General features: G+C 47.5%; 1 protein-coding gene across 2 annotated transcripts in view; it reads left to right on the forward strand.

Moving 5' to 3' along the window:
• The window catches only part of Rftn1 (raftlin, lipid raft linker 1), a 196,310-nt gene extending 168,661 nt beyond the window's left edge, over window positions 1-27,649 (forward strand). For both annotated transcript variants that reach the window (XM_057752062.1, XM_057752061.1), the window contains exons 8-10: window positions 20,324-20,427; window positions 23,215-23,296; window positions 26,051-27,649. In XM_057752062.1, the coding sequence (XP_057608045.1) occupies window positions 20,324-20,427; window positions 23,215-23,296; window positions 26,051-26,368 (504 nt within the window). In that variant the 3' untranslated portion in view covers window positions 26,369-27,649. The remainder of the gene's footprint in view (window positions 1-20,323; window positions 20,428-23,214; window positions 23,297-26,050) is intronic.
• The last annotated feature ends 306 nt before the right edge of the window (window positions 27,650-27,955 follow it).

Here is a 27,955-nt window from a genome sequence, read left to right on the forward strand (position 1 = left end):
ACCTGAATAATCACACAAAAACTATATTAATTACAACATTGCTTGGCTTATTAGCTCAGGATCCTTATTAAATAACTCTTACATCTTAAATTAACCCATTTCTATTATTCTGTGTATTACCACAAGGCTGTGACTTACCTGGCAAGTTTCCAGCATCTAGCTCCTTTGGCAGCTACATGGCGATCTCTGACTCTGCCTACCCTCTCTCTCTCTATCCCTTCCAGCCTGGCTATATTCTTCCCTGCCATAGGCCAAAGCAGCTTTTTTATTCACTAACCAATAAAAGCAGCATATATACAGAAGACAGCCCACATCAAGTTTAGGATCTCATAGCAGAGGAGGGGCAATGAAAGAAGTGATCAAAATCCTGTAACAAACGCAGTGGCAGGGCCCGTGTGGACTGAGCGTGTTTGGGTGTGAGAATGCAGTCCTGTGTGTACCGTATGGAGGTACTTGTATTGTGTATCTGGTTTTATGTGGGTGCTGGGGATTCAAACTCAGGTCTTCATGCTTGCCCAGCAACCACTTTTACCTACTGAGTCATCTCTCCAGCCTCACAAATACACTTTCCAAAACTCTTTCTTGGGGTTGGAGAAATGGCTCAGTGGTTAAGAGCACAGATTGCTCTTGAAGAGGACCCTCTTCAAATTCAGCTCTCAGCATCCATGTCAGACATCTTACAACTGACTCTAAATCTACCTCCAGGGGACCCAGCATTCTCTGGCCTCCACTAGTACTTGTACATCCCCCTGCCACATATATACAGACATATACATTTAAAAACAAATAAAACCTTTAAAGAAAACCTATTATGTATGGGGTGGAGTGACAGGGATGTGGGCTGTCAGTTTCTCTGGGGAACTAGAACTAACAATGGATGTTGTAGGCACCCACACACACCAGGAGATTTATTGTATGGCTCAAGCGTATACACATTTAAATCCTGTAGTCTGGAGAATGGAGCTTCAGAGAGCCAGTGGTGAATTTCATGGCCCCAGAATGATGGGTGGCCCAGGTCCCAGGCCTCAGGACCCAGTGGCTATCAGTGCAGGGGTGGATGCTGTACAGTGGTGAATTTCATGGCCCCAGAATGATGGGTGGCCCAGGTCCCAGGCCTTAGGAGCCGACAGCTATAGACGCAGAGGGTGGATGTTGTACAGGGGTGAGTTTCATAGCCCCAGGATGATGGGTGGTCCAGGTCCCAGGCCTCAGGAGCTGACGGCTATGGATGCAGAGAGTGGATGCTGTAGCTCACGCAGGCAGGTGGAGGAATTCCATCCTCACCACTTGTCAACACAGGGTGTGTTAGGGTGGGAGTAGAAAGGTAGGAAATGATTATATAATATTCTGATTGTTATTTTTTAGCATTTATTTTATGTGTATGTGTGTACACCCGTGTGTTTGTGTGTGTATGTCGGTGCGCACATGCTGTGGCACACCCATGGAAGTCAGAGAACAACTTGTAGGAGTCAGTTCTCTGCACTATTCCATGGAGCAAACTCAGGTTAGCAGGCTTAGCAGCTGGCACTGCTCCCCACTGAGCTATCGTACCAGTCTTCTATAAGGTCTTTAAACATACGACACAGACACACAGACACACACACACACACACTTTCTTACAGTTTCTGCAGCTGAGACCCCCACTTAGGGCCTTGCAAGGCAGCAGTCAGGTCCCACCAGGTTCCTGTACCTTATTAGAGGCCTTGGGGACAATTACACTCAGAAGCTCACTGAGTCGGACCAGTCCCCAGTGCATAAGACTACCACTTTCCTTACTGGCTGTCAGCTTGGATGTGGCCTTTGCTAGTCATATGGCCGTAGTGTGGTGTGGATGCAGCTCGTCCTTCAAAGCGCCATGTTCTTGGAGCTTGGTCCCCAAAGTGACAATGTTGAGAGATGACGCCATCATTTAGAAGTGGGCCTCCTGCAAGGTAGCCATGTGTCACTGAGATCTCTCTCTGGTCTCCCCTCAGCTCCCCGGCCTTTTTGCTGTCTACTGGGGGAATTTAAATGAGACACTGGCCTAGGATAGGTGATAGGTACTGCTTTGCAGTAAAGTGAGGCACTCTTGTAAAGCTTGAGAATGAACAGTGACCAAAGGGCCCGTGGTACCAGTGTAATGGTTTAAATAAAAAAATGCTGCAAATCCCCGCATGGCTGCAGCGGGCCACGAGAAGAAACAGACACATCAGTACAACCAGTATGTACCTTATACAAGTTTTATATTATATTTCTAGCTTCTAAACTAGGCTGCTTTATTTTGAAAGGCTTTTTGTTTTGCTTTGTTTTGTTTTTTGTTTTTTTTGTCTAGGTGATTGACAGGCCCCTTTGGATTCTGTTATGGGCGGGGCACAATGCATGTTTTTCTTCTTTACCAGAAAGCTTCCTCCTGCTAGATAATAATCTTATGACCTTCAGGGCAGTTCAGCACATTGTCTCCGCCAGGCCTGGAGACTGGAGATCCCATTCTTCACAGCAGCCATCAGTCTCAAGTTTCCGTTCTGGTTTTACAAGCTGCTGATTATGAAGGAGGGGTCCATCCACACCTCCAGGCCTGGTGCTGTCTGACTAGCTCCTTAACAATGGAGACCACCTCTGATTCTTCGGAGGTGTTCCTGGAGGGACTTTGTAGGCTCTCCCATGATGTGATGCTCAGGTTGTGTCAAGGGAAAGTGAGAACCTTGAGTGCCCTCCGCAGAGTGGGTGTGAGCTCCAGCAAGCCTGTGACTCAAGAGACCCTGGGGTTTTAGGACAGTTCTAGGGGATTTTCTATTACAAACTGTAAGGGGAAGTTTCTCTGAAAGGGTAAATCTCTCTTTGTCCTAGGTCACTGATTTCCTTTGTCTGTTGTAGGAAAGGTGCCAATCCTCGGCATAGTCAGGGGCAGACCAAGGGACCTTCTTGGTAGCTGAGTCCCAGAGCTGACCATCTATGACATAGAGTCACTCCCATCTGTCTCTGTCTTCCGGGGGATTACCAGTGGCCTCTCCGAGGTAGTCAGTTCTTGGTGGGAGGAGGTTATTATTAAGTGAGCTTACTCCACATACTCACGGCCTTTGTCTACATGTGACAGGTTGCAGCGTGGCCCTCACTAGAAACTTAAAGCTGTTCAGTCTTTGACTGTTAGGATCCAAAAGTATTAACTAAAAAACACCTTCACCTGGTCTGATGGTGGCTAGCAGCACTGGCTGCTCTTCCAGGGGACCCAAGTTCCTTCCATTCCCAATATCCACAGTAGCTCATGACTGGCTGTAATTCTAGTTCTAAGACGTCTCTGGTCTCTTCGGGCACCAAGCATACATATGGTGCACAGACATACACGTAGTGCACACATATGGTGCACAGACATACACGTAGTGCATACATATGTGCACAGACATACACGTAGTGCACACATATGGTGCACAGACAGACACATAGTGCACACATATGGTGCACAGACAGACACATAGTGCACACATATTGTGCACAGACAGACACGTAGTGCACACATGGTGCACAGACATACATCTAGTGCATACATATGTGCACAGACACGTAGTGCACACATATGGTGCACAGGCATACATGTAGTGCATACATATGTGCACAGACATACATGTAGTGCACACATATGGTGCACAGACATACACGTAGTGCATACATATGTGCACAGACACACGTAGTGCATACATATGGTGCACAGACACACGTAGTGCACACATATGGTGCACAGACATACATGTAGTGCATACATATGTGCACAGACAGACATGTAGTGCATACATATGGTGCACAGACAGACATGTAGTGCATACGTATGGTGCACAGACAGACATGTAGTGCACAAAGATCCATGCAGGCAAAACACTCAAGGACATAAAATTAAATTAGAAAGTCTAAATGTCTAACTTTTAAATTGTTAGAAACAAGGAATAATCTGCATGTCACGCAAAGGAACACTTGAGCAGTGCAAAGGCAATCCAGTAAGGCAGTTTCTTCTTGCAGAAAGGGTACACCTGAACCCAGGCAAGGCTAGAAAGCACCATGGGCACAGGACAGCCTCTGTTTTTATCCTCATTCCATTGGTGGGAATTGATTTCACAGGCTGATATGATTGGCTACTTAGTACAAAGAAGAAGGAAGGGGGCTTGGGAAATGAAAGTCCCTGCAGGTTAACTACCTTTGATTTAAAAAGAATAATAAATAAATAATAAACCATTTCTGTTATAAATACCCAGTCCCAGGTATTTTTGTCATGGCTACAGACATGGCCTAGTTTCTTTCTAACATATGGACAGTTTGAGTCACATAGAGAAGGCAGGGCAAATAGTTCTTCCAAGAGACCTGAAGAACGTTGGGTGACTTGGTCCAGAGGATGCATTCCCGTAGGCAATAAAAAATGTATTGCCTTGAAATAGTCTCATTCTGTAGCCAAGGCCTCAAGCTCACAGTAATCCCCCCACCTCCATCTCCCAAACACTGGGATCATAGGTACATAGCCCAAGACAAGAACTTTAGTAAAACTGGAAAGGGCCCTGGAGATGCAGCTCCGCAGTGGAGCACTTAGCTGGCATGTGCAGTGCCCCAGGTACAGTTTCCAAGACCCCTTAATTCATCACAATAAAAGGTAAGGGCAGCTGGACATAGTGTAATTATGGAAGGAAGGAAGTCTTTGGTCATGGCCCCACGATGTCCTTCCATGCCTTGCTCTGTTTCATGGCTTCCTGAGGTGCTTGTATTGAAATCTGGTTGCTTCTGGTGCTTCTGTTGAAATCTCAAATAGTGAGAGGCCGTGGGCTATATGGCATAGCCGTTGGGATCTGAAGCATGGGAGGGCTCCTGGGTTCCACAGGATCCTTCCAGGTGTGCATTTGCCTGGTTATTAATGACAGCTCATTTATCCTTGGTGCTGAATGACATTGCATTATCTGGATACTAGTGTTATCCATCCATTATCTACTGAAGAACATCTTGGGACTGGGCTTTATGAGTAAAGCCATTGTAAACGTCCATGTCCAGGTTTTTATGTGGACAGAAGCTTTTAGCTCACCTGTAAAGACAGGGAGGTGACTTCTGGGTCATATTTAGTTTGTGAGGGATTCTAAAGTGGGTGCACCATTCTGCAACCCCAGCAGCAATGGCTGAGAGTTCTTGTCAGTTCATTTCCTAGCCTAGACTTTGGTGGTTGGTGTTGTAGAATTCACCATCCTAACGTGTGGGAGGTTCTCATTTTTATTTGCATTTTCCTAATAACACATGGGCATCTTCTGTGACTCACCAGCACAGTCCCCAGTGACTCAGCAGGAAAAGGGCAGATTTACATGTGGCAGGTTCAGTTCCCCCGTTGTTTTATAGAACTGCCCAGAGGTCTTGGTACTTTGTGAAGAGGAAGAACATGGCTTTCTCTGTTTGGTTTTTGTATGTGTGTGTACTGACAACTTCCTCATACAGAATGCCCAGAGCAGGAGAAATGGAGGGAGGGTCCTGGTGGTTGTCTGTGACAGATTTATGTCTTGTCATGTGTGACCCATGGTCATGTGATTAAACTCTGAGAATATAAGACATAGTGGCAGAAGCCACCCTCCAAGTGGCTGAGACTCTTCTGCTCACTCAGCAGTGATGCACGGAGGAGACACTTCCTACAAAAGGACTTGGATTCCCCAGGAGCAAGTTATACTCCCTGCCTCCATGGAAACCATGTTCTAATGCAGGAGGGCACAGAAAGCAAAGTCACATGTGCTCGGTGATCCATAAAATGGCCTGATGATGTGCTTGGTGATCCATAAACTGGCCTGATGATGTGCTTGGTGGTCCATAAACTGGCCTGTTGATGTGCTTGGTGGTCCATAAACTGGCCTGATGATGTGCTCGGTGCTCTATACGCTGCCCTGAATATGTGCTCGGTGGTCCATAAACTGGCCTGATGATGTATTTAACGGTCCATAAGCTGGCCTGATGATGTGCTCGGTGCTCCATAAGCTGGCCTGATGATGTGCTCGGTGCTCCATAAGCTGGCCTGATGATGTGCTCGGTGCTCCATAAGCTGGCCTGATGAGGTGCTCCATAAGCTGGACTGGTGATGTGCTCGGTGCTCCATAAGTTAGCCTGATGAGGCAGGACAAAGGAGTATGGGGAGATTTTGCAGTTAGCTAGGCTCTCTGAGAATACTTGAATTTTCTTGATTTAGTGATCTTTTCTTCACTGGTTCACCCTTTGGTGGGTGACAATCCAGATGCTAATGGGAACCCAATAGCACATCTGCTGTTGTAGGCTCTGGTGGATTTCTCTCTGAGTGAGCGGTCAGGAGTCTGACGTGTCCTAAATGCTAGATATTTCATCTGGAGCTTTTGGGCACCTCGGAAACACTAATGGGCACGAATGTACCAGGAGCTGGGAAATTAACAGTGTAATTTAGTTGGAAGAGAAGGGAGAGTGGAGCTAAAATGCTGGTAACCATAGCAACATGATACTGACAGTTGGGTCACCACAAAGAAGAATATTGACTGACTGATCACTCTAACACTGATGGGGAAAGTAGTACCTTGAGTCTGCCAGGGTGAGGAAAATCACGGATGCTCTGTGATTTAGTCCTTGCTGGCTGCCCAGTGGGCTGACCCATGATTTCTGCTTCTTCTCCTCTTAAGACTGTATAATTGCTGTTCATAGATGCCTTCTGGGTTAGCCTTTTGTGATTATTGGTAAACCCAGTCTGCAAAAGTGACAGAGTATTAAGTCTTAGAGTGTTTGTAGATAAACTGGCTCCCTCCCCCAACCCCTCCACTCTAAAATAAATATCTTTTCATTAATCCTGTATTTTAGGGAAAAAAAATCCCTTTTCAGTCCTTTCTCTTTTCTCACAGAGAAAATAAGAAATGAGAAGAGGTGATTAGAAATATCCCAGCCTGTCTAAAGAGAAACAAATTGATAGATTCCATTTATTCCCGGAAGATATCATTTCTTCCGACCCTTCGAAGTGGCAGGAACTTGGCGATAGATAGATGAGAAAATGTTTCTTGTTTAATTGTTATCAAGCAAAACTGCTTCTGAGTGTGCAGAGGGGAGACTTGCCCTCTGCATTCAGCCTGTGTGAGATGTCAGCTTCTGAGCCCGCCCCCCCCCCGTCACAGCATGTGGTCCCTCTGCATGGCTGGCTGACAGTGTGGAGCAGCTTTGAGATGCCTGGTGTCTGCACCGAGAACTCCAGCCTTGCCCCTACTAATGCGCAGGCTCTGCCCCAGCCATCATGCTCTTGACCTCCAGACGTCTAGCCTCATTAGCTTTCCCGTGCTGTGGGAGCCCTGCGTGCTGAACACTTGCCCACTGTTCATTCTGTCAGTTCAAGTGCACAGGAGCAGGCAGTCAGGAACACAGGTACAGCAGGCTGCCTCCTGCCCTTCAGCCTGAAACCTGTTCCTTTGCCCAACTCAGAGAAAGCACACACAGCAGCCAGCAAGCTGGGTACCCAGAACCCAGAGAAGTGTTATCTCACACATGCAGGTTTGACTTTCCTGCCAGCTAGACATGGTTCTGTGGGGGATGCCAGGCAACCGCGGGAGCTGAGATGTTCTTCCTCATTCTGAGTTTTTATCTCTCCCTCCCAGAGTATGCTGTGATGCTGTTGGCTTTGTCTAGGTTACCATTGTGGCTCCGGAGGAAATGCAAGGTCACAGTGTGCCTGGCATGAAGGATGTGAGGGCCACATATGCCAGCGTTGATGATGAAGAATGAGCAGCGCTGAACCCCCACCCCCACCCCAAGTACTAGCTATTTCAGTTCTTTCTCCCCAGTCAAGCAAGGTGACTCTCACTACGATTGCTTTTCCTACTAGGGATTTGCTTGAATGTTTGTGCTCTTGCTAGATAGGCTAATGATAATATATCCGTTGGCTTCTGCCACTTGGTAAAGCACCCCAAAGCTTTAGTTGAATTAAAATAGGGATGTTTAATTTTGTTTTCTGGCCCTCACTAGCCCTGCTGGGAGAGTCTGCAGGCTCTGAGGCCTGAACTGGCTCCTGGCTGGTCCAAGATGACATCTTGTACCTGTCTGCTGGCTGGCTGGACTGCTTGCCTGTCATCATCCAGCAGGCAAGCCTAGGCTTACCCTCACCTAACAGGCAAAGTGCTGGGAGAAAAGGGAGGTGCAGGAAGGGCCTTCGAGGCCTGGGTTCAGAATTCTAGGGTCACAGCTGCAAGGTTCTGTTGGTCAGAGTTAGTTCTGGGAGCAGCTGGATTCAAGAGGCGGGAAATAGATGCTCCGTCTGAGCAGGGGAGCTGCAATCATGTTGTGAGGGTGCTGGGCATGGAGGTCACAATGGAGACCATTTTGTAAACAATGTGCTTCACATAATAACCCCATCTATTATCTGCTATTGTACTGTACTCCCGAGAAGCTGCTATTGGCTGTCATTCTTTATGGCAGAGACAATCAGGCAGAATGAATTCATCAGTCCTGGCTGCTGAGGAGTCTCAGATCTGGAGAAAACTGGAGGTTTCCACACATTACAGATATTTTCATCTGTCCCCCTCTCCTACCCCCTCCCCCCCCAAAAAAACAAACAAACAAACAAGGAAACCACCCTTATTGCCTTGGAGCCGAAGTTGTCTAAAGTGAAATGACTGTTCTCTGAGGCTCTATTCCCTCAGCCTAATTACATAGCAGAGAAGTGTTTTTCTGGGGCATTGTGCATAAAACAAAGAGGGAAACAACGTCTCCGGCCAGCCAGCCTGTTCTTCCCTCCCTCTGGTTGGCAGGCGCTCTGTCCTGTGTGTCGGGATGCCTGAGGGGGGAGTAGATAGCAGGGCCGCTCTGTGCCCGCCTCAGACTTGCTCTCTCCTCAGATAGGGTGCGGGGTCCTCTTTCCCGCTTCCCACATGGTCCAGGAGCTTCCAGCCCACATGCCTGCTCACTGTGGTCAGAGCTCTACAGCTTTGCTTCCAAGAGCCCAGAGCAAGCCAGTTTAACTAATTGGATTCATAAAAGAACTGTGGTGGCGGCACAGCCTTCCCCTCAGAGATACTGAGAGGCAGACTGGGGTTTTCTGACTGCCCCTCTATTCTCTATTGATAGTGGAGGTGCAATGTTCCCTTTCCCACAGTGGTATCCTCCTCCTGCCTTACCTCTGGGCTTCCTCATCTAAGAACATGATCCCTGTTTGTCCCGTGTCCTCCTCTGTTTCCCTACCTGACCAGGGAGCCCAGCTCCCAGCCTTATTTCTTCCTGCATTTACCCTCTGCCTTAGCCAACACCTCCAAACTCTCAGAAGACAGAAAAGACCATTGCATTAGTTAACTGTGCATTGCTGTGACCACAATTCCCAACAGAAATGGCTTAGAGAGGAGAGGCTTGCTTTAACTCCTGTGTCCTGGAGGTTTCAATGTGTCACAGCAGAGAAGGCTTGGTGGTGCCAGCACTTGCCGCAAACTGTGCATGCCCCATGGGCCCGGAAGCAGAGGGTAGTTAAAGTCAAGTAGAGACTATGCAGAACCAGGAGCCTGTAGCCTACAGAGACTCACCCCTAGTAACCTACTTCCTCCAGCTAGGTCCATTTTTTCAAGGCTCCGTAGCTTCTCTAAATAGTGCTACCTGTTAGGGACTAAGCACCCAAAATAAAAACATATCGGATATATTTCACAGTCAAACCATACCAGATATCAAGAGACTAAAGCCAAGTGTTAGCGCCATATCACTCTTCCTGGAGAATGCAGAAGCTAGTCTGGCCCTTGCCTTTCTGCCCTCTAGAGGTCCCCGCAGTCCTTTAGCTGTGGGACCCTCCCTGTATCACCTTCCCTTCTCTGACTTTTAAGCTTGCCTGCCTCTTCCTTATAAGGGCCCTTTTTATTATACTGGTCCCACCCAAATTTAGGATAAACTATCAGCTCTGGGATCCTTCATAATCTATGCCGAATGTTATAACCATGTCAGGGAATTTATCCACAAGCTTTGGGCATTGGGATGTAGACATCTTTTGGTGTGTGTTATGGTTCCTACCATAGACCTTTTCATTTAGTACGTCCCTGGGTGTTTCCTCGGGGTCCTTACATTCAGCCCTACAGTAGAGAGTGCCGCCTCAACACCCGAGCCTTGCACTGTAGGACGGGAGCTGCTTGGCGAGGCCGGGGTCGCGCTACTGCTGGCGGCTCTATGGACCGTTCTCCAGAACGGCTTTGTGCTCCCTGCCCCCGTTTTTAGACATAGAGTTTAGATTGTTGGTCAGAGGGTAAAGGGTGGATGTACTTGTAGCTCTGGGAGGTGCTGTCAGGTTGTTCTCTCAGAGGGTGACTCAGTTTGCCCTCCCATCAGCGGTTTGCGAGGATGCTTGTTTCCTGGCAGGGTGGTAAGCAGAGTGGGCTATCACACGTGAAGGTTGGATCTGTAGCGAACAATGCCTCGGGGTAGCTTGATCTGCATTGACTTTGTTATGAGATGGTTAGTTTTTCATTGCATTTAATGGCTATTTAATGTTTTTCTTTCCCCCATTGCCATATCCTTGTCCCTTTTAAAATTGGGACCATTTTTTTCTTGTCAGTTTTTAAAGTTCCATGACATGAAGTAAGGTTTTGCCCATTTTGTCTTTTGAATTTACATATTGTGTCTTTTGCCGCACAGGTAGGTTTTTATGTAGTCTAATCTGTTGTTTTATGTATCTGGGATGTGTTCTTTAGAAGGAGCATTTGGTCGGTCCTTTAAACATGAAATTAATAGAATGTTCTAAATGAGATTTATTAGATATGGGTATTTATGTTTTCCAAAAATTGCAGGAAAGAGACACTAAAGGAATATATGGATGAAGAACAGGTCAAGTTGGTCCTCATCACCACAGATCCTGTATCTCTGAATTCTCCTGCCTACTAAATTTACTCACCTGACGTGGTGAGCTCATGGTCATTTGTGAATATATGGCAAATAGCCCAGCATTTGAACCACCCAGCATTGATTGTTCCAGCCAGGGCTAACAAAGCCATGTTCAGCCTCTTTGGTGCTTAGGCCATAAGCAAACGTCTTTTTGATGGTCTGTTTGGGTAACAGTCTCCTTTTCCATAGTGATTAAAAAAAAACAACAACATTGTCTCATTATTCGTCCTTGCCTGATCTGGAACTCTCTAGACAGACCAGGCTGACCTCAAAGTTATAGAAATCTACCTATGAGTGCTACGATTAAAGGCATCTGCCACCCTGCCGGAAATCTGTGGTGATTTCATTATTAACAACAGCCCCCAAGAGCAGGGCTGAGGTTCCTAAGCATGGGGTCCTGTGGCGTGCTTTACAGAGCAAATGCAAGGATTGAATTAGTTGTTCAGTCTCATGCTGCTGGCTGAAAATTAGGCAATCAGCAAGACACAGCAAATGGAATGTCTTTAAACAAAAACAAACACAATAAGGTTTGTGTTGGTTGGGTAACAAAAATACAGGAACTACTGAGAACCCGGCTCTGCATTTCCCTTGGCTCAGTTTCACTAACTCGGTGGTCTTTATAGAAAATAATTACCGGGAGTTATCAAGGATGGATAGATGCTTGCAAGAACACTAAGATTAGAAGAGAGCCTGGCATGGTGGCATTCTCCACGAATATTAGCCCTGGGCTAGCCTGATCTACATAGTGAGTTCTAGGCCAACCAGAGCTGTCCTAGAGAGAGAATGAATAAGATCAGTGCTTGTAAAACTCATAAGTGGAGGAATACAAATTATCTGTCAAGAAGCTGTAGCCTAGATGACAAGAAAAAGGACTGTGTTCAGACAAAAACAGAAGGGGATGGAGGAGCAGCTAACTGTAGGCTGAACCCAGGACATGGCATAAAGTTCCACTGTGGTGTGATACATTGCATAGCCCTGTCTCTCTCATGTCTCTGGTAATGGTGGTTGGTGGTTCAGGGGTCAGAGATGATGTCCAACTGTCCATGACACACAAACAGGCTGCTATAAAACAGAAAGGAAGACTTGAATGATCAAAGAGCCTTGGAGTCTTAAGTAGGGATGCAGTAGTCAAAGCGTAAAGGCAGGAAGATGACGTGAAGAAATCCCTTGGAGGCAGAATAAAAAATATTTATGAAGTTAGGCAAAGCAAGGTAATGAAATTAAAACAATGACTTTTGACTAACAGTTGGCCCAGGAAGAAGGGAGACCGGATGGGGAGACTACCAACAATGATTTTGTAAAAAGAGATTACTTTTCAGAACGGAAGGACAAGAACCCACAAAGTACATGCCTGTCAAGCGCGCAGTCTTGAATAAAAATCCTCACATTAAAACAAAATGTCATGATGTTTAAATATCATAAAGATCTCCGAACTCATACGACAGGCTACACTCAAGAGAAAATAATATTTAATAATATATATTTAGTTGTAAGAAATAAAATGTTATGGATTCTTTCAGCATGAGCTGTGCTCAGAGTTTTCCTAACAGTTGCTGATGAACAGGAGTCTCTGGGTCCCTCTCTGTCCTCGCTGGTGGCTGAGGCCTGTTCGTATCTGAAATCTGAGAGTTGGAGAGTTAGAGGCAGTTTGCTAGGTGACTGAGTCATGATTGGAGAAAGGGCTGTCTCGTGTTCTGAGATATTCATTAGACAAGCTCTTGAATCCTAAACCAATAGGATGGGGATTTAGGGAGAGTGCTGGTCTAGACTGTGAGTCTCTGAAGTCCTGACCTACAGGGGAAAGAAGGCAGGGATTTCTCCAGATCAGGAACTGTGAAAACTACTGTTCCCACCAAATTAGCAAGACATTGTTGCCTTTTCTCTATGATAGCCATGCTTTCTGAAAACCGCTGTATTACAACCGCTCCATTTTCGCAGGCCCATGTTACTGCAGAGTGGGGATCCTATGACCCACACGTCAAATGCAATAGCTGATATCTAGAAGCGATACTTATAAATTTTTAAATGGAAAACAGATGTCAGTCTAGGATTCTGTTTCCAAATTGTCAATTAAAGATGGAGACAAAGACTTGCAGGGACCCAAGTGATTTCCAGGAACTGTTTCCTGGGTAGCCACTAAAGGATATGCTCCAGCAAAATGAGAAGCAAGAACATGCAGGTCGAGACTCTACACAGAAAACAAGGGTGGCAAAGCAGCCAGACAGGACTGGATCAAGGACTTAGAGAGCTCCAGAAATGGTGACGCCAAAAGACATGATGGATGAAGGCATACATTTATTGTTAACACACAGAATAAATTATAAGTTCTTGTGACTATTAGGGAGATGGGATGGTTATAGTCAAATAATGGGAAAATTAAAGGATGTCATAAAAAAGAAGACATGGTCACAATATAACTCAGCCTGTTACTGATTTGGGCTCACAACCTGTCCCTCAAGCCATGTTTGGCCACCATCTTCAATAAGCCAATTAAAATAGCCAAAAGCAGAAAAAGAGAGAGTTATTCAATATGCTCGTATTGGGAAGATGCTCAAAAAAGATCCAGTGAATCCCCCAAATCCTCTTTATGGTCCTGAAATGAGATTAAAGTTTAAACGAAGGGTCGAGGTTTGTGGAAATAGAAAGTCCTGGTCACCAGCCCACCATTGACCCCTCATTGTCTGGGCTTCAAGTAGAGAGAGAGATGGTTTGTTCTGGGGCCAAATTTTAGTGGCCATGACCTAGAGAGCTGGGCTACCACAGCATCATGTCCCCACGTGGAAGCAGTCTCATTAAGTTTTGTGGTAGCAGAACAAGGAAAATCATAATCAGTTTAAAGCTAGCTTGGTGGAATCACGGAAGAGGCAGTTACAGCAGATGGGGGCGCTTTCCTGTAGGCCTCAAATGCCATCTGATGACGTGCTTAGCTTTTGGGTGGTGGAAGCTGCTGGTCTGCTCTGTTAGTGGATTCCAAAACGTTCATAACTCTTGGTCACCGGATGTTAGCTCTGACAAGTTGTCATAACTCTGTGACATCTCTAAGAGACAAGCTCCCCTGTGGCTAGGTTCTTTCCTGAGGAAGTCCCCTTTCTTTGGGGTCCATGGTCTCAGTAACCTGAGATTTGTAGGAAATAAGTCGGTGGAAGAAAATGAAAGACAGTCTTTATGTGTCCACGGAGCCAGCTGTCATTACAGGGTTTGGGCTTTGAGTGGGTGTGTGTTGCAGACACAGAGCAGCAGATACAGAGTGAAACATTCACAACATCCCTCGAAACCATCCAAGGAGCCCTCAGAACAATGATACTGGAATTGCTGTTGATAGACATATAGACAGAAAGCGTCTGCGTGGACAAGCATCCCATTAGCTGGTTTTACTATATTTATAACAGTAATCTATATTGGAAAATAGCTTAACTGTCCTTAAGGGTACAGGACCTTTACTCTTAGGCTATTTTATTCTCCTTTAGCTTGTTACAGAGTGAGGGGGGCAGCCTGGCCCAGAACAAGCTTCAGAGAACATTGTGAGACAGACATGATTGATTCTAAAGTGGGAGGGCCAAGTTCCATCTCCAGAGCCAGCTTCTCAATGAGCATACACAGCACACGACAGTCTCTGCCGTCACAGTATATACATGGGGGCTGCTCTGCATACAGCGCAGGACAGTCTCTGCTGTCACAGTCTATACGTAGGGCTGCTCTGCATACAGCGCAGGACAGTCTCCCGCCACAGTCTATACATGGGGGCTGCTCTTCATACAGCGCAGGACAGTCTCCCACCACAGTCTATACATGGGCGCTGCTCTGCACACAGCACAGGACAGTCTCCCGCCACAGTCTATACATGGGGGCTGCTCTTCATACAGTGCAGGACAGTCTCTGCCGCCACAGTATATACATGGGGGTTGCTCTGCATACAGCGCAGGACAGTCTCTGCTGTCACAGTCTATACATAGGGACTGCTCTGCATACAGCACAGGACAGTCTGCCGCCACAGTCTATACATGGGCGCTGCTCTGCATACACAGAACAGGACAGTCTCTCCCGCCACAGTCTATATATAGGGGCTGCTCTGCATACACAGCACAGGACAGTCTACCATCACAGTCTATATATAGGGGCTGCTCTGCATACAGCACAGGACAGTCTCCCACCACAGTCTATACATAGGGGCTGCTCTGCATACACAGCACAGGACAGTCTACCATCACAGTCTGTACGTAGGGCTGCTCTGCCCCTGTTGCCATTAGTGGCCTTTGCTTTAGCAACTCCCATTGGCCCCATAGTAGGTAGGATTTCCTTGAGGCACACCTCAGATAGTTAAAAACCATCAACAAGCATATGGACCAGAACTCCAGAACTCTCTCTCTCTCTCTCTCTCTCTCTCTTTTTTTTTTTTTTTTTTTTTTTTTTTGGTTCTGCACAGAATTCAGGGGTCCCCAGCAGGGAAGAGGTCTCAGATCTCAACTGGCCCTTTGTGCCAGAGAAGAGATCAGCGGTGTATCCCTGAGGCATAGAGAGGGCAGACCTCAGGGCCCTGTGGTGAGTAGGTGGTGCAGACAGAGGTGCAGTAGAAGAGAAAGCCTGTGTAGAGAGGTGGAGTGGGAGAAAGGCTTGATGGGGAAGGACTCATGGGACAGGTTCAACCCAGCCTGAGTCTGGGAACTAAGTTTAGAAGCTCAAGCTGATAGAACCAAGTGCAGAAATGAAGGGACAGAGCAAGGACATGAGTGGGGATGAAAGGACTTGAATGCCGAGCTTCTGGTCCATTGCAGGAACTTTGTCAAGGTCTGGCAAGACGGTAACTTTAACATACCAAACTTGGGCCAGTGATTTGGGTTGTCGTGGGCATATGAGGCCAGATATAGAGCTGACCTGAGTCCTTTTTTTTTTTTTTTGGTAGCAGAGGGCCTATTGTACATGATAAAGGTCTAAACAGCCTGGGGCTATTTTCCTAAACAAAGCATCCTTCAGTTTGGAAATGTTACCAAAACCAAGCTCCCGAAAGTTTCCCAGGCAGGCTTCCTGGAGGGAACCATACAGAAGAACAGAAGACAACCAGCGGCTGGTGTGTGAGACAGAGTTGAAGCCCCAGTGCCCTTATCTGTGGCCTGTGTTGTCTGTGTGCTCCAGAAACGGCAAAGGTGGCCCTCTCGAGTGCCGGAGGTTAGTATAGAGGCCAAGAAGAGCGAGTCACCATTCCTGCTGGTAGAGTTAAGGCAAACTCACTCGCTTGCTTGGCCAGTGTTAGAAACTGTGGGTGAAGTCTCTGGGTCCCATACTGGGTGCAATTTAGACATAGAGAGCTTGGAAGATGCTGTGGTCCTTGGAAGGTTAAGAAAAGATGAGAATGGGAGGTAGAGAAAGACGCCTGGAAAAGAAGAGGCCCCATCTGTCTGGGCCCACTGGGAAGCTCTTCCTGGTTCTCAGCACCAAATGTAATATAAACCAGAGTTGTGAAGTGGAGGAGCAGACAGGTGGGCGTCAGAACAGCAGGGCGGGGTTTATTGGTCTACGAGGTTGGTGTCCCCAAACCCTGTGGCTCATGCTCTGTGCCCAAGGATACAGAGGCCACTCCCTGCAGGGTCTGAGGAATTTTTGTGGTTTCTGAAGCTACAGGGTTTGGCATCAGGCCCATGAGCTGCTCTTGGAAATTGCAGGGTCAGAGATGAGTCAGTTGCCCACTCTCGCTTCCTCGGGGCTCCAAGCTGTGTGACAGGGATTGCCTAAGTCCCAGAATTCCATGGGCATGGGCAGGAAGCAGGTTTCTTGAAGTCTTGGGCCTGTCTTAAGGCTCTGGTTTTGGGGTGTGGATTTCTTTTAAGACATAGAGACAAATGTGTCTCTTTGGAGTATTTTTATTTCTTCCGGGCCCTTTGCAAGCCCAGCACTGAGTGGTGTTTACAAGCTATAATCAAACACACTCTGACGTTTGATTTCATTAAAATAATATAATAGAAATTACAGACAAGAAATAAAGAAGAACACATTGACACTCAGGCTGTATGTTCTCTTTCTGGACAGTATGTGGTCTCTCCATTCTTTCCCTGCAGAGAAGATCTTTAAACATGATCAAAAGTCAAACGGACTTCTTAGTAAATTATCTGTTCTGTTGGCATACTCTTTGGAGGGCAGGATAAGATTATGTTGGATGTGGTTCTCTATCTGGTTGATTTACAATCACTAAAAAACCTGCCAGGGCTCAAAGGGGAAAGGCCAGAAATACAAATGAATTCCTTTTATACAAGTTGAGAAAAACAAAAACAAAAACGTAGGACATGATGTTCCACTTTTTGGGGTTTTTTTTGTTGTTGTTTGTTTTTTGACACTCCAGGTGTGATGAGAGAGTAGGTATTCAACAGAGGGTTAATCAAAGTTTTTGTTCTGGCTTACAGAAAGAAGCATCTTTGTATTTGATAAGGGGATGGCTTTTGAGTACTGTAGGAGCTTTCTTCTCCTTCACGGGAGTGTCACAAAAAGGCAGATCAAAGCACCTTCCTCCCGGATCTGTTTCCTGCCACCTTTCTCAACTAATGGAGTTAAAAGTGTCTTCCACTTAGGGTGTGAGGCTCATGTGACTTTAGAAATGACATCTTACTGTATTGGTAACAAATAAAGCCTTTCCCAGAGGTGCTTATGGAAAACCATATTTAATATGAATTAAATAGAAACCAGCCCAAAAGGTCCAAGTGGGGGAGCCTAGCAGGTGCAGCTCCCCCTCCCATCTGTATTTTATTCATCAGCTCTGATTGACAGCCGGAAATTAGCACTTGAGCATGAATGCCGCAAGCTCTGTAGCTGTACTGTATATTCCCTGTTCCTTTGGTCATTAGGATTCAGCGCCCCATGGCTGACATTTCTTCCCTCCGCAGGGGCCAGGGAGGGCATGTTTGCGAGAATTCCTGCTGTTTTTCTCTTCAAGATAGTGACAAAATGAAATAAGATGCAGTGAAATAGGAGTGGTCCCGGCAGGGCCTGTCTGAGCTGGCGGTCAGGCTGCAGGCAGGGGTTGGTCATTGTCTTGCACTTCTGGGCTCCTGCAGAGAAAAACCTGGCCTGGCTACAGCCACCAATGAAAAGACTGCATTTAGCCATGCGGGCCTTTGTGAAGGCGCCAAAGCTTGACATGGTTGCTATAGTTACTGTCTGATTGTGGTAGCTTGTCACAGTGCTTGATAAAGTGGGAAGGTTATCCATGATGGGTCCAAGTAATCAGAACCTTGTGAAGCTTGAGTATATAGATTTAAATTGTTCTCCCCCCCCCCCCGTCTTTAAGCTGGGGGCGCAGGGAATCTATAGCAGCCACAGGGTTTTGCTTTGAGCTGCAGAAGCTTGTACTAGTCAGGAAGGAAGGTGTCCATATGTCTTGACGGCCAACAGAAATGAGGGTCATGCTCCTGGCCACCCGCTAAGCCATGGCTGGCATGATTGTGGCTTTGAGAGGGGCTGCAAAGACCCTTCCCTGGCCCGTCCTGTAATCGATTAAGTCATGTCTTCTTGGTCCCATGCCTTTTCAGCTTCCTGTACTGATTTTCCATTCTCTCCTTTGTCCTTTCCTCCTGCCAGCCACTGGCAGCTTTCTCTGCTACAGCAGGTCCTTACAAAGCCATCTACCTTTCTCCTCCTGTGCATGATAAGAAAAGTTGAACTGAAAATGAAAAAAAAAATGAAAAAGCTAGTGGATTCTGGCTTCAAAAGTATAGACACATTTTTTTTTTCTTCAGAAGTGACCCAAATGTTTGTCTAGATGGCAGTCTCATGCCCATTAACACAGGGACTATGGTGGCTCTGGCATGCTCCCCAAGTCCTAGCTCTCAGCAGGGCAAGGTCTGAGAACCTGTATTCTCCCCGCCCACCACCCCGCCGAGTTCACAACTGAGGTCTGTACCCCAGGTGACTGACCAAGATCTGAGAGCCACAGCATGCTCCAAACTTTACAGTTTAGAACATCACGGATGGATCAATTACCAGGGACGCAGGTGACTTGGTAGCCAGGGTGGGGCTGGTGCCCAGTTCGAGGAACCTTTAAAATGGTTTTCTTTCCTCAGCCTCTCTCCCAGTTTCCTAGTCCAAGGCAGTCAGATCCACCAGCAGGACCCCTAAACTTCCCACAGGGAGGCCTTTCATGTTCTCCTCTATCTTAGAGAACACATCTCCAAGTGAAGCCCACATTGGTATTGTGTACCTGTCCCGGCGTGCGTAGACCCAGACCCATGTTCCTTGCTTTCCTTCTGACACTCAGTTACTGTGGTCTACCAGCAGGCCAGTGCACACTTTGCTTGCATGTGTGTTGGGTGCTGTCAGCTCCGGAGGCAGGAATAAACCTCAGTTCACCTTCCTCTGCTCACAGCTTCCAAGTAATGGGAATGGATCTAGGTGGGTCCTGCTGATTCAAAAATCGTAACTCTCATCTTAAAGGGCATAGGGATAATCTGTTCTGGAGCCATTTTGAGTGGCCATGACCTTGTAATACAGATTTAGTTTTTCCCAAATTTCAGCTTTCAGCATAGAGTAGTTTCACGAAGTCTTACAGTTTCACAGAACAAAGGTCGTAAATCAAGGCAAGTTTAGAACAGATTGGTGGGGATGTGAGACGTGGCAGGGCAGATAACAGAGCTGCTCCATAGCCCAAGATGCTATCTGATGATGTCCTTAGCCCTTGGGCTGGTGGAAGCGAGTGGTCTACTGAGTTAATGGATGGCAAAAGGTTTCTATTTATTTATCACAAGATGTTAGTTCAGACACAGAGATGGGCAAGGAATGGTAGCTCCCGAGAACTGGAACTAACCTAAGATGCAGTAATTAGTCCCTAGACATGCATCATCTCAACCTGTCTACGGTACTAGAGTTCTGATCGGCCACTCAGCCTCCGCAGACATAGCTTCCTTTCAGGGGTTTTGTTCATAGTACTAAGGTTGAAGGAGCCTGGATAGATGCCATTTTCCTAAGCCACTTAATTGAGAGGGGGAGGCCAGTGTATACCCAGGACAGGGTGGGGACCATACTTTATTCTTGTGCAGAGCCCAGAGTCAGAAACAGGACCTGTGAGGTCAGGATGTCCCTAAGATGACTACCAGTGCCTTTGCCTTATGTTAGGGGTACCTCCCTGTGCCAGGGGGCTGTACGTTCAAAGTATAAAACAAAGCACAACCGGAATTTATTTACCCCCGAGAGACAGGGCTCAAAACCCAGCATGGCTGCTCTGTGTGTCACAGAGGTACATGGATGCAAATGACTTGATATGGAGAAAGGTCGCTGTGCTTCTTCAGTGAAACTCACTGGAGACCATCTATCCGGACAAGAATAACACAAAATTAATCAGTTCCTCTTTGGGCTCTAATTTCCTTACCAACTGCATAGCCCAAGTTGGCCTAGGAAGAAACTGTTTGACTCTAAGTTCTCAAGTCTTCGGCTCATGTCCTCACAGACCCCCTAGTGGGAGGAGCAATCCCTGTGGTGGTATAACAGTGCTCACGGTGCCCTTCCCCCACAGGGTGCGGAGGTACAGACAGACTACATGCCCCTGCTGAACTCACTGGCGGCCTATGGATGGCAGCTCACCTGTGTGCTGCCAACTCCCATACTCAAGACTACAAGGTAACAAGAATGGAGACTGATGATTACTGCCGTTGTCCTTGATACCTGGATCATCTCTTCTGCAGCATGCCTGGGGGCTGGCACTGAACCACTCTGGCTTGGCTTTCACCGCCAGGGTTTCACTTCCCTCCCTCTTTCCCCTTGCTCGCATGGAAGAGCCTTGGCTAGTGACTCAGGGTTACCCTGGGAGACTGAGATTAACCACGTGGGCTGGCCGGACACTGCACCAACAGATGTCAAAGCAGTTCAGTGCATGCTCGAGGCTCTGGGCTTGGTAGTATTGTGTATATAGAACTTTAAATAAGAGGGGAGGGAGGGAGTCAGAAAGAAAAGAAGAGGGGGAAAAAAGGAAGAGAGGGAGGGGGAGATGGTGGGATAGAAAAAGAGAGAGAGAATCTGAGAGACTGAGATCAAGACCTGTAAGGTAGATTTTCACCTTTGAGATAGGATCTTATTCTATACCAAGCTGGCCTTGACTCCATATTCCTCTAGCCTCAGCCTCCTAGATGATAGATATGAGCCACCATACCCAGTTGATCTTTTAATATCATCATTTTAATTCCATTTTCAGTCAATGAAAGTGTGACCTGTGATAATAAGGGATTTGCCCAAGATCACAATGCTGATCAATGTCCCCATGAGGCAGATATGCAGCCCCATAGTCTTAGGCCTGGCTTATGGGATTCTTTACAAGTTCAGGTTCATGGGTGCTTTCCCCTTGTCCTTGAGCCTTGTCATGCAAACCCTAAAAGACCTCCCATCTATCTTTCGGCTCCTCCTGACTTTTGGGGTGGATTTAATTATGGCTACAGTTCCCAATTCATGGGTAAAAAGTGAAGGTCAGTGAAGTCTGTTACCACAGCTCAGGAGTTCAGCTCCCAGGGCTGCAGCCAGAACAGCAAAAAGAATGTCTTCAGAGCAGCGAGAACCTAGGAAAGTTTCTTCTCTATATGAGGGCTAGAAACACACACTTTCTGATGGTAACCTAAGAAAAAAGGAACAAGCACACACTTTCCTGATGGTAACCTTCTCTCAACTGAAGAAATCCCTTTCTGAAAACCTCTGTCCACAGAACTACATTTCTTTACAGATAGCTACCTAGCACTTCTCTCTGTGTCTCTCAGACTTCTGCACACTCAGCTACGTCTTCCCTTCAGTATATGTGCACTCGCACACAGGCGTGCACACACACACACACACACACACACCCCTCTCACATTCTCTCCTACTTCCCCTGCAGCAAAGCCTCTGGACAAGTATGAATCACATTTTCAGGGCCACACAGCACTTCTTGAGTAAACAGAAACAGAGCCAAACTGACCCCACAGTTTCCTCAGGCTGGGGAGGTCGTGCTGACCAGGCATGGTGAGTAAAGTAAGCATGTAGCTCTGCAGTCAGGGTTCCCAGACAGGGAATGACACTGAAATTCAGGACTAGAACAGTGAGCCTTGAGGTTGGGAGTACGTGCAGAAAGTCCATTGCTGACAAAGTTATGACCTTGAATCAGCAATGAATACCTGGGAAATTGTCCTGTGTATTCATCTTCAGGGGCAACCAGTTTGCTTTGAGTTTGATCTGAAGTCTAAAATTATCTGTCTTTGTGACTGAGAACACTATTACTTCCCTATGTCAGATTGAGTAATGAAATACCCTAGTATTATTTCTATTCATCAGAATTTTACAGGTAAGGCAGGAATCATCTTCCTGGCCATCCACAGCTATGTGTGCCCATAGATGGAATATATGCATGAGATAAACACACAAGCAGTGGGAAAATTACCCATAGCTGCTTTTAGTGGCACATGAGAAAAATTACAGACAGAGACAGTTATACGTAGGCAATGGTCTTGTAAGCCTTGCTTCATGAGATTCTCTCCATTAGATCTAGTTGGTCGACTAGTGATTGTTGTCTACTGTATATTCTCAGTGGCCTGAGAGAAACCCTGTCTTGAAAACTGGGGCCGGGGAGGGAGAAGGAAAACAAGGGGCTAGAGAGATTGCTCAGTGGTTGAAAGCACTGACTACTCTTCCAGAGGACCCAGTTCAATTCCTAGCACTCACATGGAGGCCCACAACTGTCTGTAACTCCAGTTCCAGGGATCTGACACCCTTGCACAGATATACATGCAGCCAAAACACCAGTGCACATAAAATAAAATAAGGCGAACAAAGGGTGGAGGTGGAGAAAACTGGTCGGTCACCTTAGTATTTCTGTCAAAGGGACAGCGTGATGTCCTGCCTCCTCTGACTTACAGCATAGGAGCTATCTAGTACCCATTCCACCAGTGTGGGTTAGACCTGGCTACTGTGTGCCACCTCAGCGCTAGCCTGACTCCTGACATCAGCACACCTATAGGAGCTACACAGTAGCCGAGCATGCTTCTCAGCTCTCCCTCTACCCCCTTCATGTCGCACTGCAGGGCTAAGCTCACTACCCATCTTAATTCTCCTCTGAGCCATGCCATAAGTACCAAAGACAGACCTGAAAGACACTCTGTTCCTATTGGGACTCCTTAAGCAATAATGTACCCTCACTTAGCCAAGGCGCCAGCTGCCGCTGTCCATCAGGGGTAGGGGAATTTGTAGCCAGGATTCAGGGATAGCCAGGCAGCATTGGTTGGTGTCTAAGGTAGCCCTTGGCTTGGGGTGGGAAAGTAGAAAAGAGAAACTCTGACTTCCCTGTCCAGCAGCAGCCTTCCTTCACTTAAAGGAAGTTCAGGATTGCACCGTGGGGATGAGGCTGTATCTGCAGGGGACCCATGCTCATTCTCAGATCCTGTGTTGTAGGGAAGGGAACGTGTCCACCAAGCAGATTGTGTTTCTTCAGAGACCATGTCTACCTCAGAAAACCAAGAAGAGGGAATCAAAGGTAAGACTTCTTTACCCCGCCCTCCCTGTTTTCTGGTTTTACTTCTGAGCATCTCTGCTTCAGATGGGTCTGTGCCGTCTGGGCCTCTCCCAGTTCCAAAGGCTCTTGGGGCATAGGGAAGACACTGGTCCACATTGAATCATAGCAGAGGATACTGAGATGGGTTTTTGAGCAGCTTCTCCTCAGGCTTCCTGCTGGCATGACCATCAGGGCAGATGACAGAGACTCTGGTCACCAGGCGGTACTAGAGAACCCCACAAGTCTATTATTAGGACCCAAAGTCAGCTACAGTTTGACAGAGGCCTGTGGTGACCTGAGCGCATGGTTAGATGCCCTTCCTGTTCTCAAACAAGCTGGCTGGAGCTCTGGCCTGCAATGTCCCTTAGGACACTGGAGTTTGCTGATCTTGACCCGGTGAGCTAGAGTGTATGTTAACCCCTGAATGGGGATGTGGAGACAAGAAGATGATTTCAAGGCCAGCCTCTGCTCTGTAGGAGCCTTTTCTTAAAACTAAGCCAGAAGTTCATTAATCTGAGTAGGGGAACTGCTAATCTCTTCTTGCTAGGACCCAAGTCAGAGGTCTTTGACTGGCAGTTTGTGATGTAGACAGATGCCAGCATAGTCTGTGGCAGTTTGTCCCAGGCTAGTCTGTGCTGAGCTTTGCCAGGCACTCTCCTCCTTGCTGGGCTCATGCCTAGCCTGGGCACATCACAGAGGGACACTTTCTGTATTCAGGGTTCTCTCCTTATTCCCTGAAACAGCCTAGCATCTGCTTCTGCTGGCTAATTCTCCTGTGGGCCACAGTTTGGGTCTGTAATGTCCTCAAAAGGTTCGGGTGCTGATGGCTTGGTCTCTACCTGATAGTGCCGTTATGAGATGTAGTAAAACGTTTGTGAGCTGGGGCAGTGGAAGGAAGCTGTTCATGGAGAGTATGCACTTGAAGGGGATGCTGGAGCCCCTGCCCTTCTCCTCTTTGGGGTTCCCTGTCACCTCACCATGGGCGAGCAGTCTCTACCCCCACTCACTACCTTTATGTGCTGTCTCACCAAAGGCAATAGAACCACCAGACTACAGACCAAATCCTCTGAAACCGTCAGCCAAGCTTCCTTCTTTTAAGTTGACTTTCTCTTGAAGTTCTTCATTTATTTTTGTTCATGCGTAAGTGGGTATGCCTACACACATCACTTGCTAGTGGTGCCTCCTGGAGGCCAGAAGAAGGCTTTGGATCCCCTAGATCAGGAGGTTGTGAGCTGCTTGGTGTGGGGGCTGGGAATTGAACCTGGGTCCTCTGCAAGAGCACCAAGTGCTGAGCTGTCTCTCTCTCCATCCTCCTTGAGGTGACCTTCTTATTTTATTACCGCAAAAGAATATGGATTATCATGCTATAAGTGTGCTTCTAGTTCCTCAGGAAGAGGCCAGCATGGTGAATGAGTCTACCAAAGCCCCAGTTAGTCGCCACTTGGACCTACTGTGCTCTGTTTTGGTGGCCATGACAACCAAGCTGCCAACCCATTTAGCTCTGCACAGCTGGCACTGCTCCCACAGTCCCCATTCTTTGTCCCCAGTGCTCTTCTGACCCAGAGTCCTAGGTAGGGGCATCCTGTCACTGAACAGATTGGAGTGCCCGTGACCATCCAACAAACCCTGTGGGTTGCCCATTCATTGAAGGAATGCCAAGGTGGTGAGGGCAAGAAGCCAGATGGGCTGGGGTGCAAAGGAAGAAGGCCACTCTCCAGGCTCTGAGATAAGAATGTGGCAGGTGACAGCAGAGGTTGACCAGAAACAGCTGGCAGTTACCATTAACCACCAGGAGCAGTCAGTCACCACCTGGAAGATGGATAGCCATGGACTGATATCATGTAGTGCTCAGTCACAGGCTCTCAGGATGTCACCAGTCACAGAAAGTGACATTCAATAAGCAACATACAGAATTCACTACTAGACATGGAGAGGCTGAACTTTGGCCCCTTGGTGAAAACAGCTCGTGAACCCCTTGCCTGGTATCTTCCTTGTGGATCACCTAGGCTGTCACATGAAGACCTTGGCCTCCCACAGAGGGGATATGGCAGTGGTAGCCAGATTTGAGCATAAATTTTTTTTTTTTTAAGTGCAGGTGGAACTCACTTTCCTCAGGGAAAGGATAGAAGTCACTTTTTTCCCAGTCAGTGAGCCAACCCCAACGGCTGGGTCAGTGCAGACAGACTGCTCTCCCTTCCCACATCCTGCCATACTAACGTCAAGACTAGCAATGCAGGACTAAGCAATGAGGGTCTAGCAATAAGGGCTCTCCATGAAACCCCGCCAAGAAAGGGCGCGGGCTTCTAGAAAGAACTGTGTGGATTTGGTGTCTCAGTTTCTGGTCCTGTTCACACCTCAGCTACTCCACCTGGGTCTGTGTCCCATCCTGACCCTGTCAGCAACTGCATCCAAGCCTTCAGTGCTCCTCATATGGCTCCTATAGGCTAGGCTGCACTTTGCCTCCTAGTTCCCTCTTACCATGTGTATTAGTTGCTTTCTCGTTGCCATCATCAAACTCATGGCAAGAGCACCCTTCTCCCTCCACAGCACCCACAAATCTAGAATGGACACACGGAAGTGTTAAACAGGCCCTGGGGGTGGGGAAGGTGGTTGGAGTCGACCCTGGTGTGGTGGTGTCAGGGGGCCTGGGAACTGTTGGGGTCGGAGATGAGAAGTGGAGGAGACTAGAAGGCTCCCAGCGACGGTTTGTTCATCTCCACCCTTTCTGCTTCCTAGTTCCAGTGGCGATTCTCCCGGGAAGAGACCCGCAGCAGGCAGACAAGGAAAACCAAAGGGAAACGCAGCACGAGAGACAAGCAGCAAGCAGAGGAGAATGAGAAGAATCTAGAAGACCAGTTCCCCAAGGCTGGAGATGTGGGGAACTGTGTGCTGGGGACACAGCAATGGGGCAGAGCCTCTGAAGAACAGCAGGGCTTGAGGGCTGTGCAGAATGGTCCTGCTGGCCACAACAGGGACTCGGTGGCCACCAGACACTCAAATCCCAGCATGGAAGCTGAGCTTGCTGCAGGGCCCGCTCCAGCAGAGGCAAATTGAGTCCGTGATTTGTGCTAGGCTTGCAATGTGATGGCAAACCTTGGGAAGCTTGCTAGCAGCTGGTTCGTTCTGTGTTACCCCTTGGCTTGACCTGTCGTTAGCTCAGCGGGCCCTGCGAGGGCTGGTCTCTGGCAGTACTGTTTTCTGAACAGCCACTGGAAAGCTGTCTTAATGATCCGCTTACGGTAGAGTACAAGGTTGGGCTGTTCCTCCTAAACCTCAGAGTTGGAGGTCCGGTTCCACCCCTTCCCCCAAGGAAGGGCATGGACCATACAGCACCTGCGCTGCCCCACGGGGCTCCAGGGCACATCTGGGTCAACTTCTGGGACATCTTTGCTACAAACCAAGATTTTTCGCTCACTTTTACATGCTGCTGCTATGGGCAAGTACTTCAGTAACTTTAACCCGCAGCTCTTCAGGCTGCCCTTCTCCGCCTAAGCCCTGCAGCTCTGCACACTGCCCCTTCCTCCTGACCCCTGGAGGCCCTGCTGTTTTGGAAGGTGGTGATGTTGGGGGAGGAAAGGTGTTTAGACAGACACCTCCTGCCTTTCTCAGAGTAGTTCTATAGATACTGCTGATCTGGAAGCAAACAGGTAATTCTCTGTGCTCCTGCTCTTACAGGGTGTTCAGAAAGTATTCTGTGTTAATATTAATGCCAAAAAGTGTTGTTTTAAATTTTGTATTCCACACATCTTTGAATACGTTCTGTCATTTTGGGCGGATGGTAACTGGGTGCCCTTGTGTGCTGTTTTTGTTGGTGTGTCATTGACTGAGTTGTATGCTGTGCCTGTCACTTGTTTTTACTGTCCATAAAGTGTGGTTAAGGCTTTAAGTAGACGCATCTGGCGAGCCTTGGAGAGAGAACACCATTGTCTCGATGGAAACAGCCTGTCTCTTTCTTGTTTAGTTACTTAAAGCAATAAATCGTCTGAGCTCAGTGCGTGGCGTATTTACCTCATCACTACAGGTCTGGCCCGGTGTAGAAGGACTCTGCCCCTCAGGCCCTGGCCGCAGTTTCTGTCTACTGGCAGTGTGGTAGACTGTGGCAGACAGAGCCACCTACGCACATTGGGGTTTCAAGCTTTGTTTCAAACAAACAAACAAGAGTGGAGAGTGAACGGGACGCCCCCAGGTGAGCAGGAGATCACAAGCTGGTTGTGAGCAAACTCCCTTACCATCAACAGGGATTCGGCAGTGTGATTTCTAAGGTTTGAAGTAGGCTATTTAATGAGGGAAATCTTTTTCATTTCCAAGTTTATTAAAATAAAACCTGTAAAGCTTCGTGCAGACATATCTTTTTTCTCATTTTATGTGTACAGATGTTTTGCATGTGTGTATGTCTGTACCCATTGTGTACCTAACCTGCTGAGCCCAGAAAGGGAGTCAGAGGGTTGGGAGCCTCCCAACCTGGAGAGTTTTGGCCACTCAGCTTTGGAACATTTTCAATAACTAACATTTATGTTTTATTTGCTGTGGGGAGATCCTTGAATTCTTTCGGGATGTTGTCCAAAGGATCCCGGGCTATTTGGGATTTTCTGCCTTGTTTCTTTCCCCTTTGTGCCCTGTTGGTTCTGGCAGATTTCACTG

This window comes from Chionomys nivalis, chromosome 19, assembly GCF_950005125.1.
Source record: "Chionomys nivalis chromosome 19, mChiNiv1.1, whole genome shotgun sequence".
NCBI lineage: Eukaryota > Metazoa > Chordata > Mammalia > Rodentia > Cricetidae > Chionomys > Chionomys nivalis.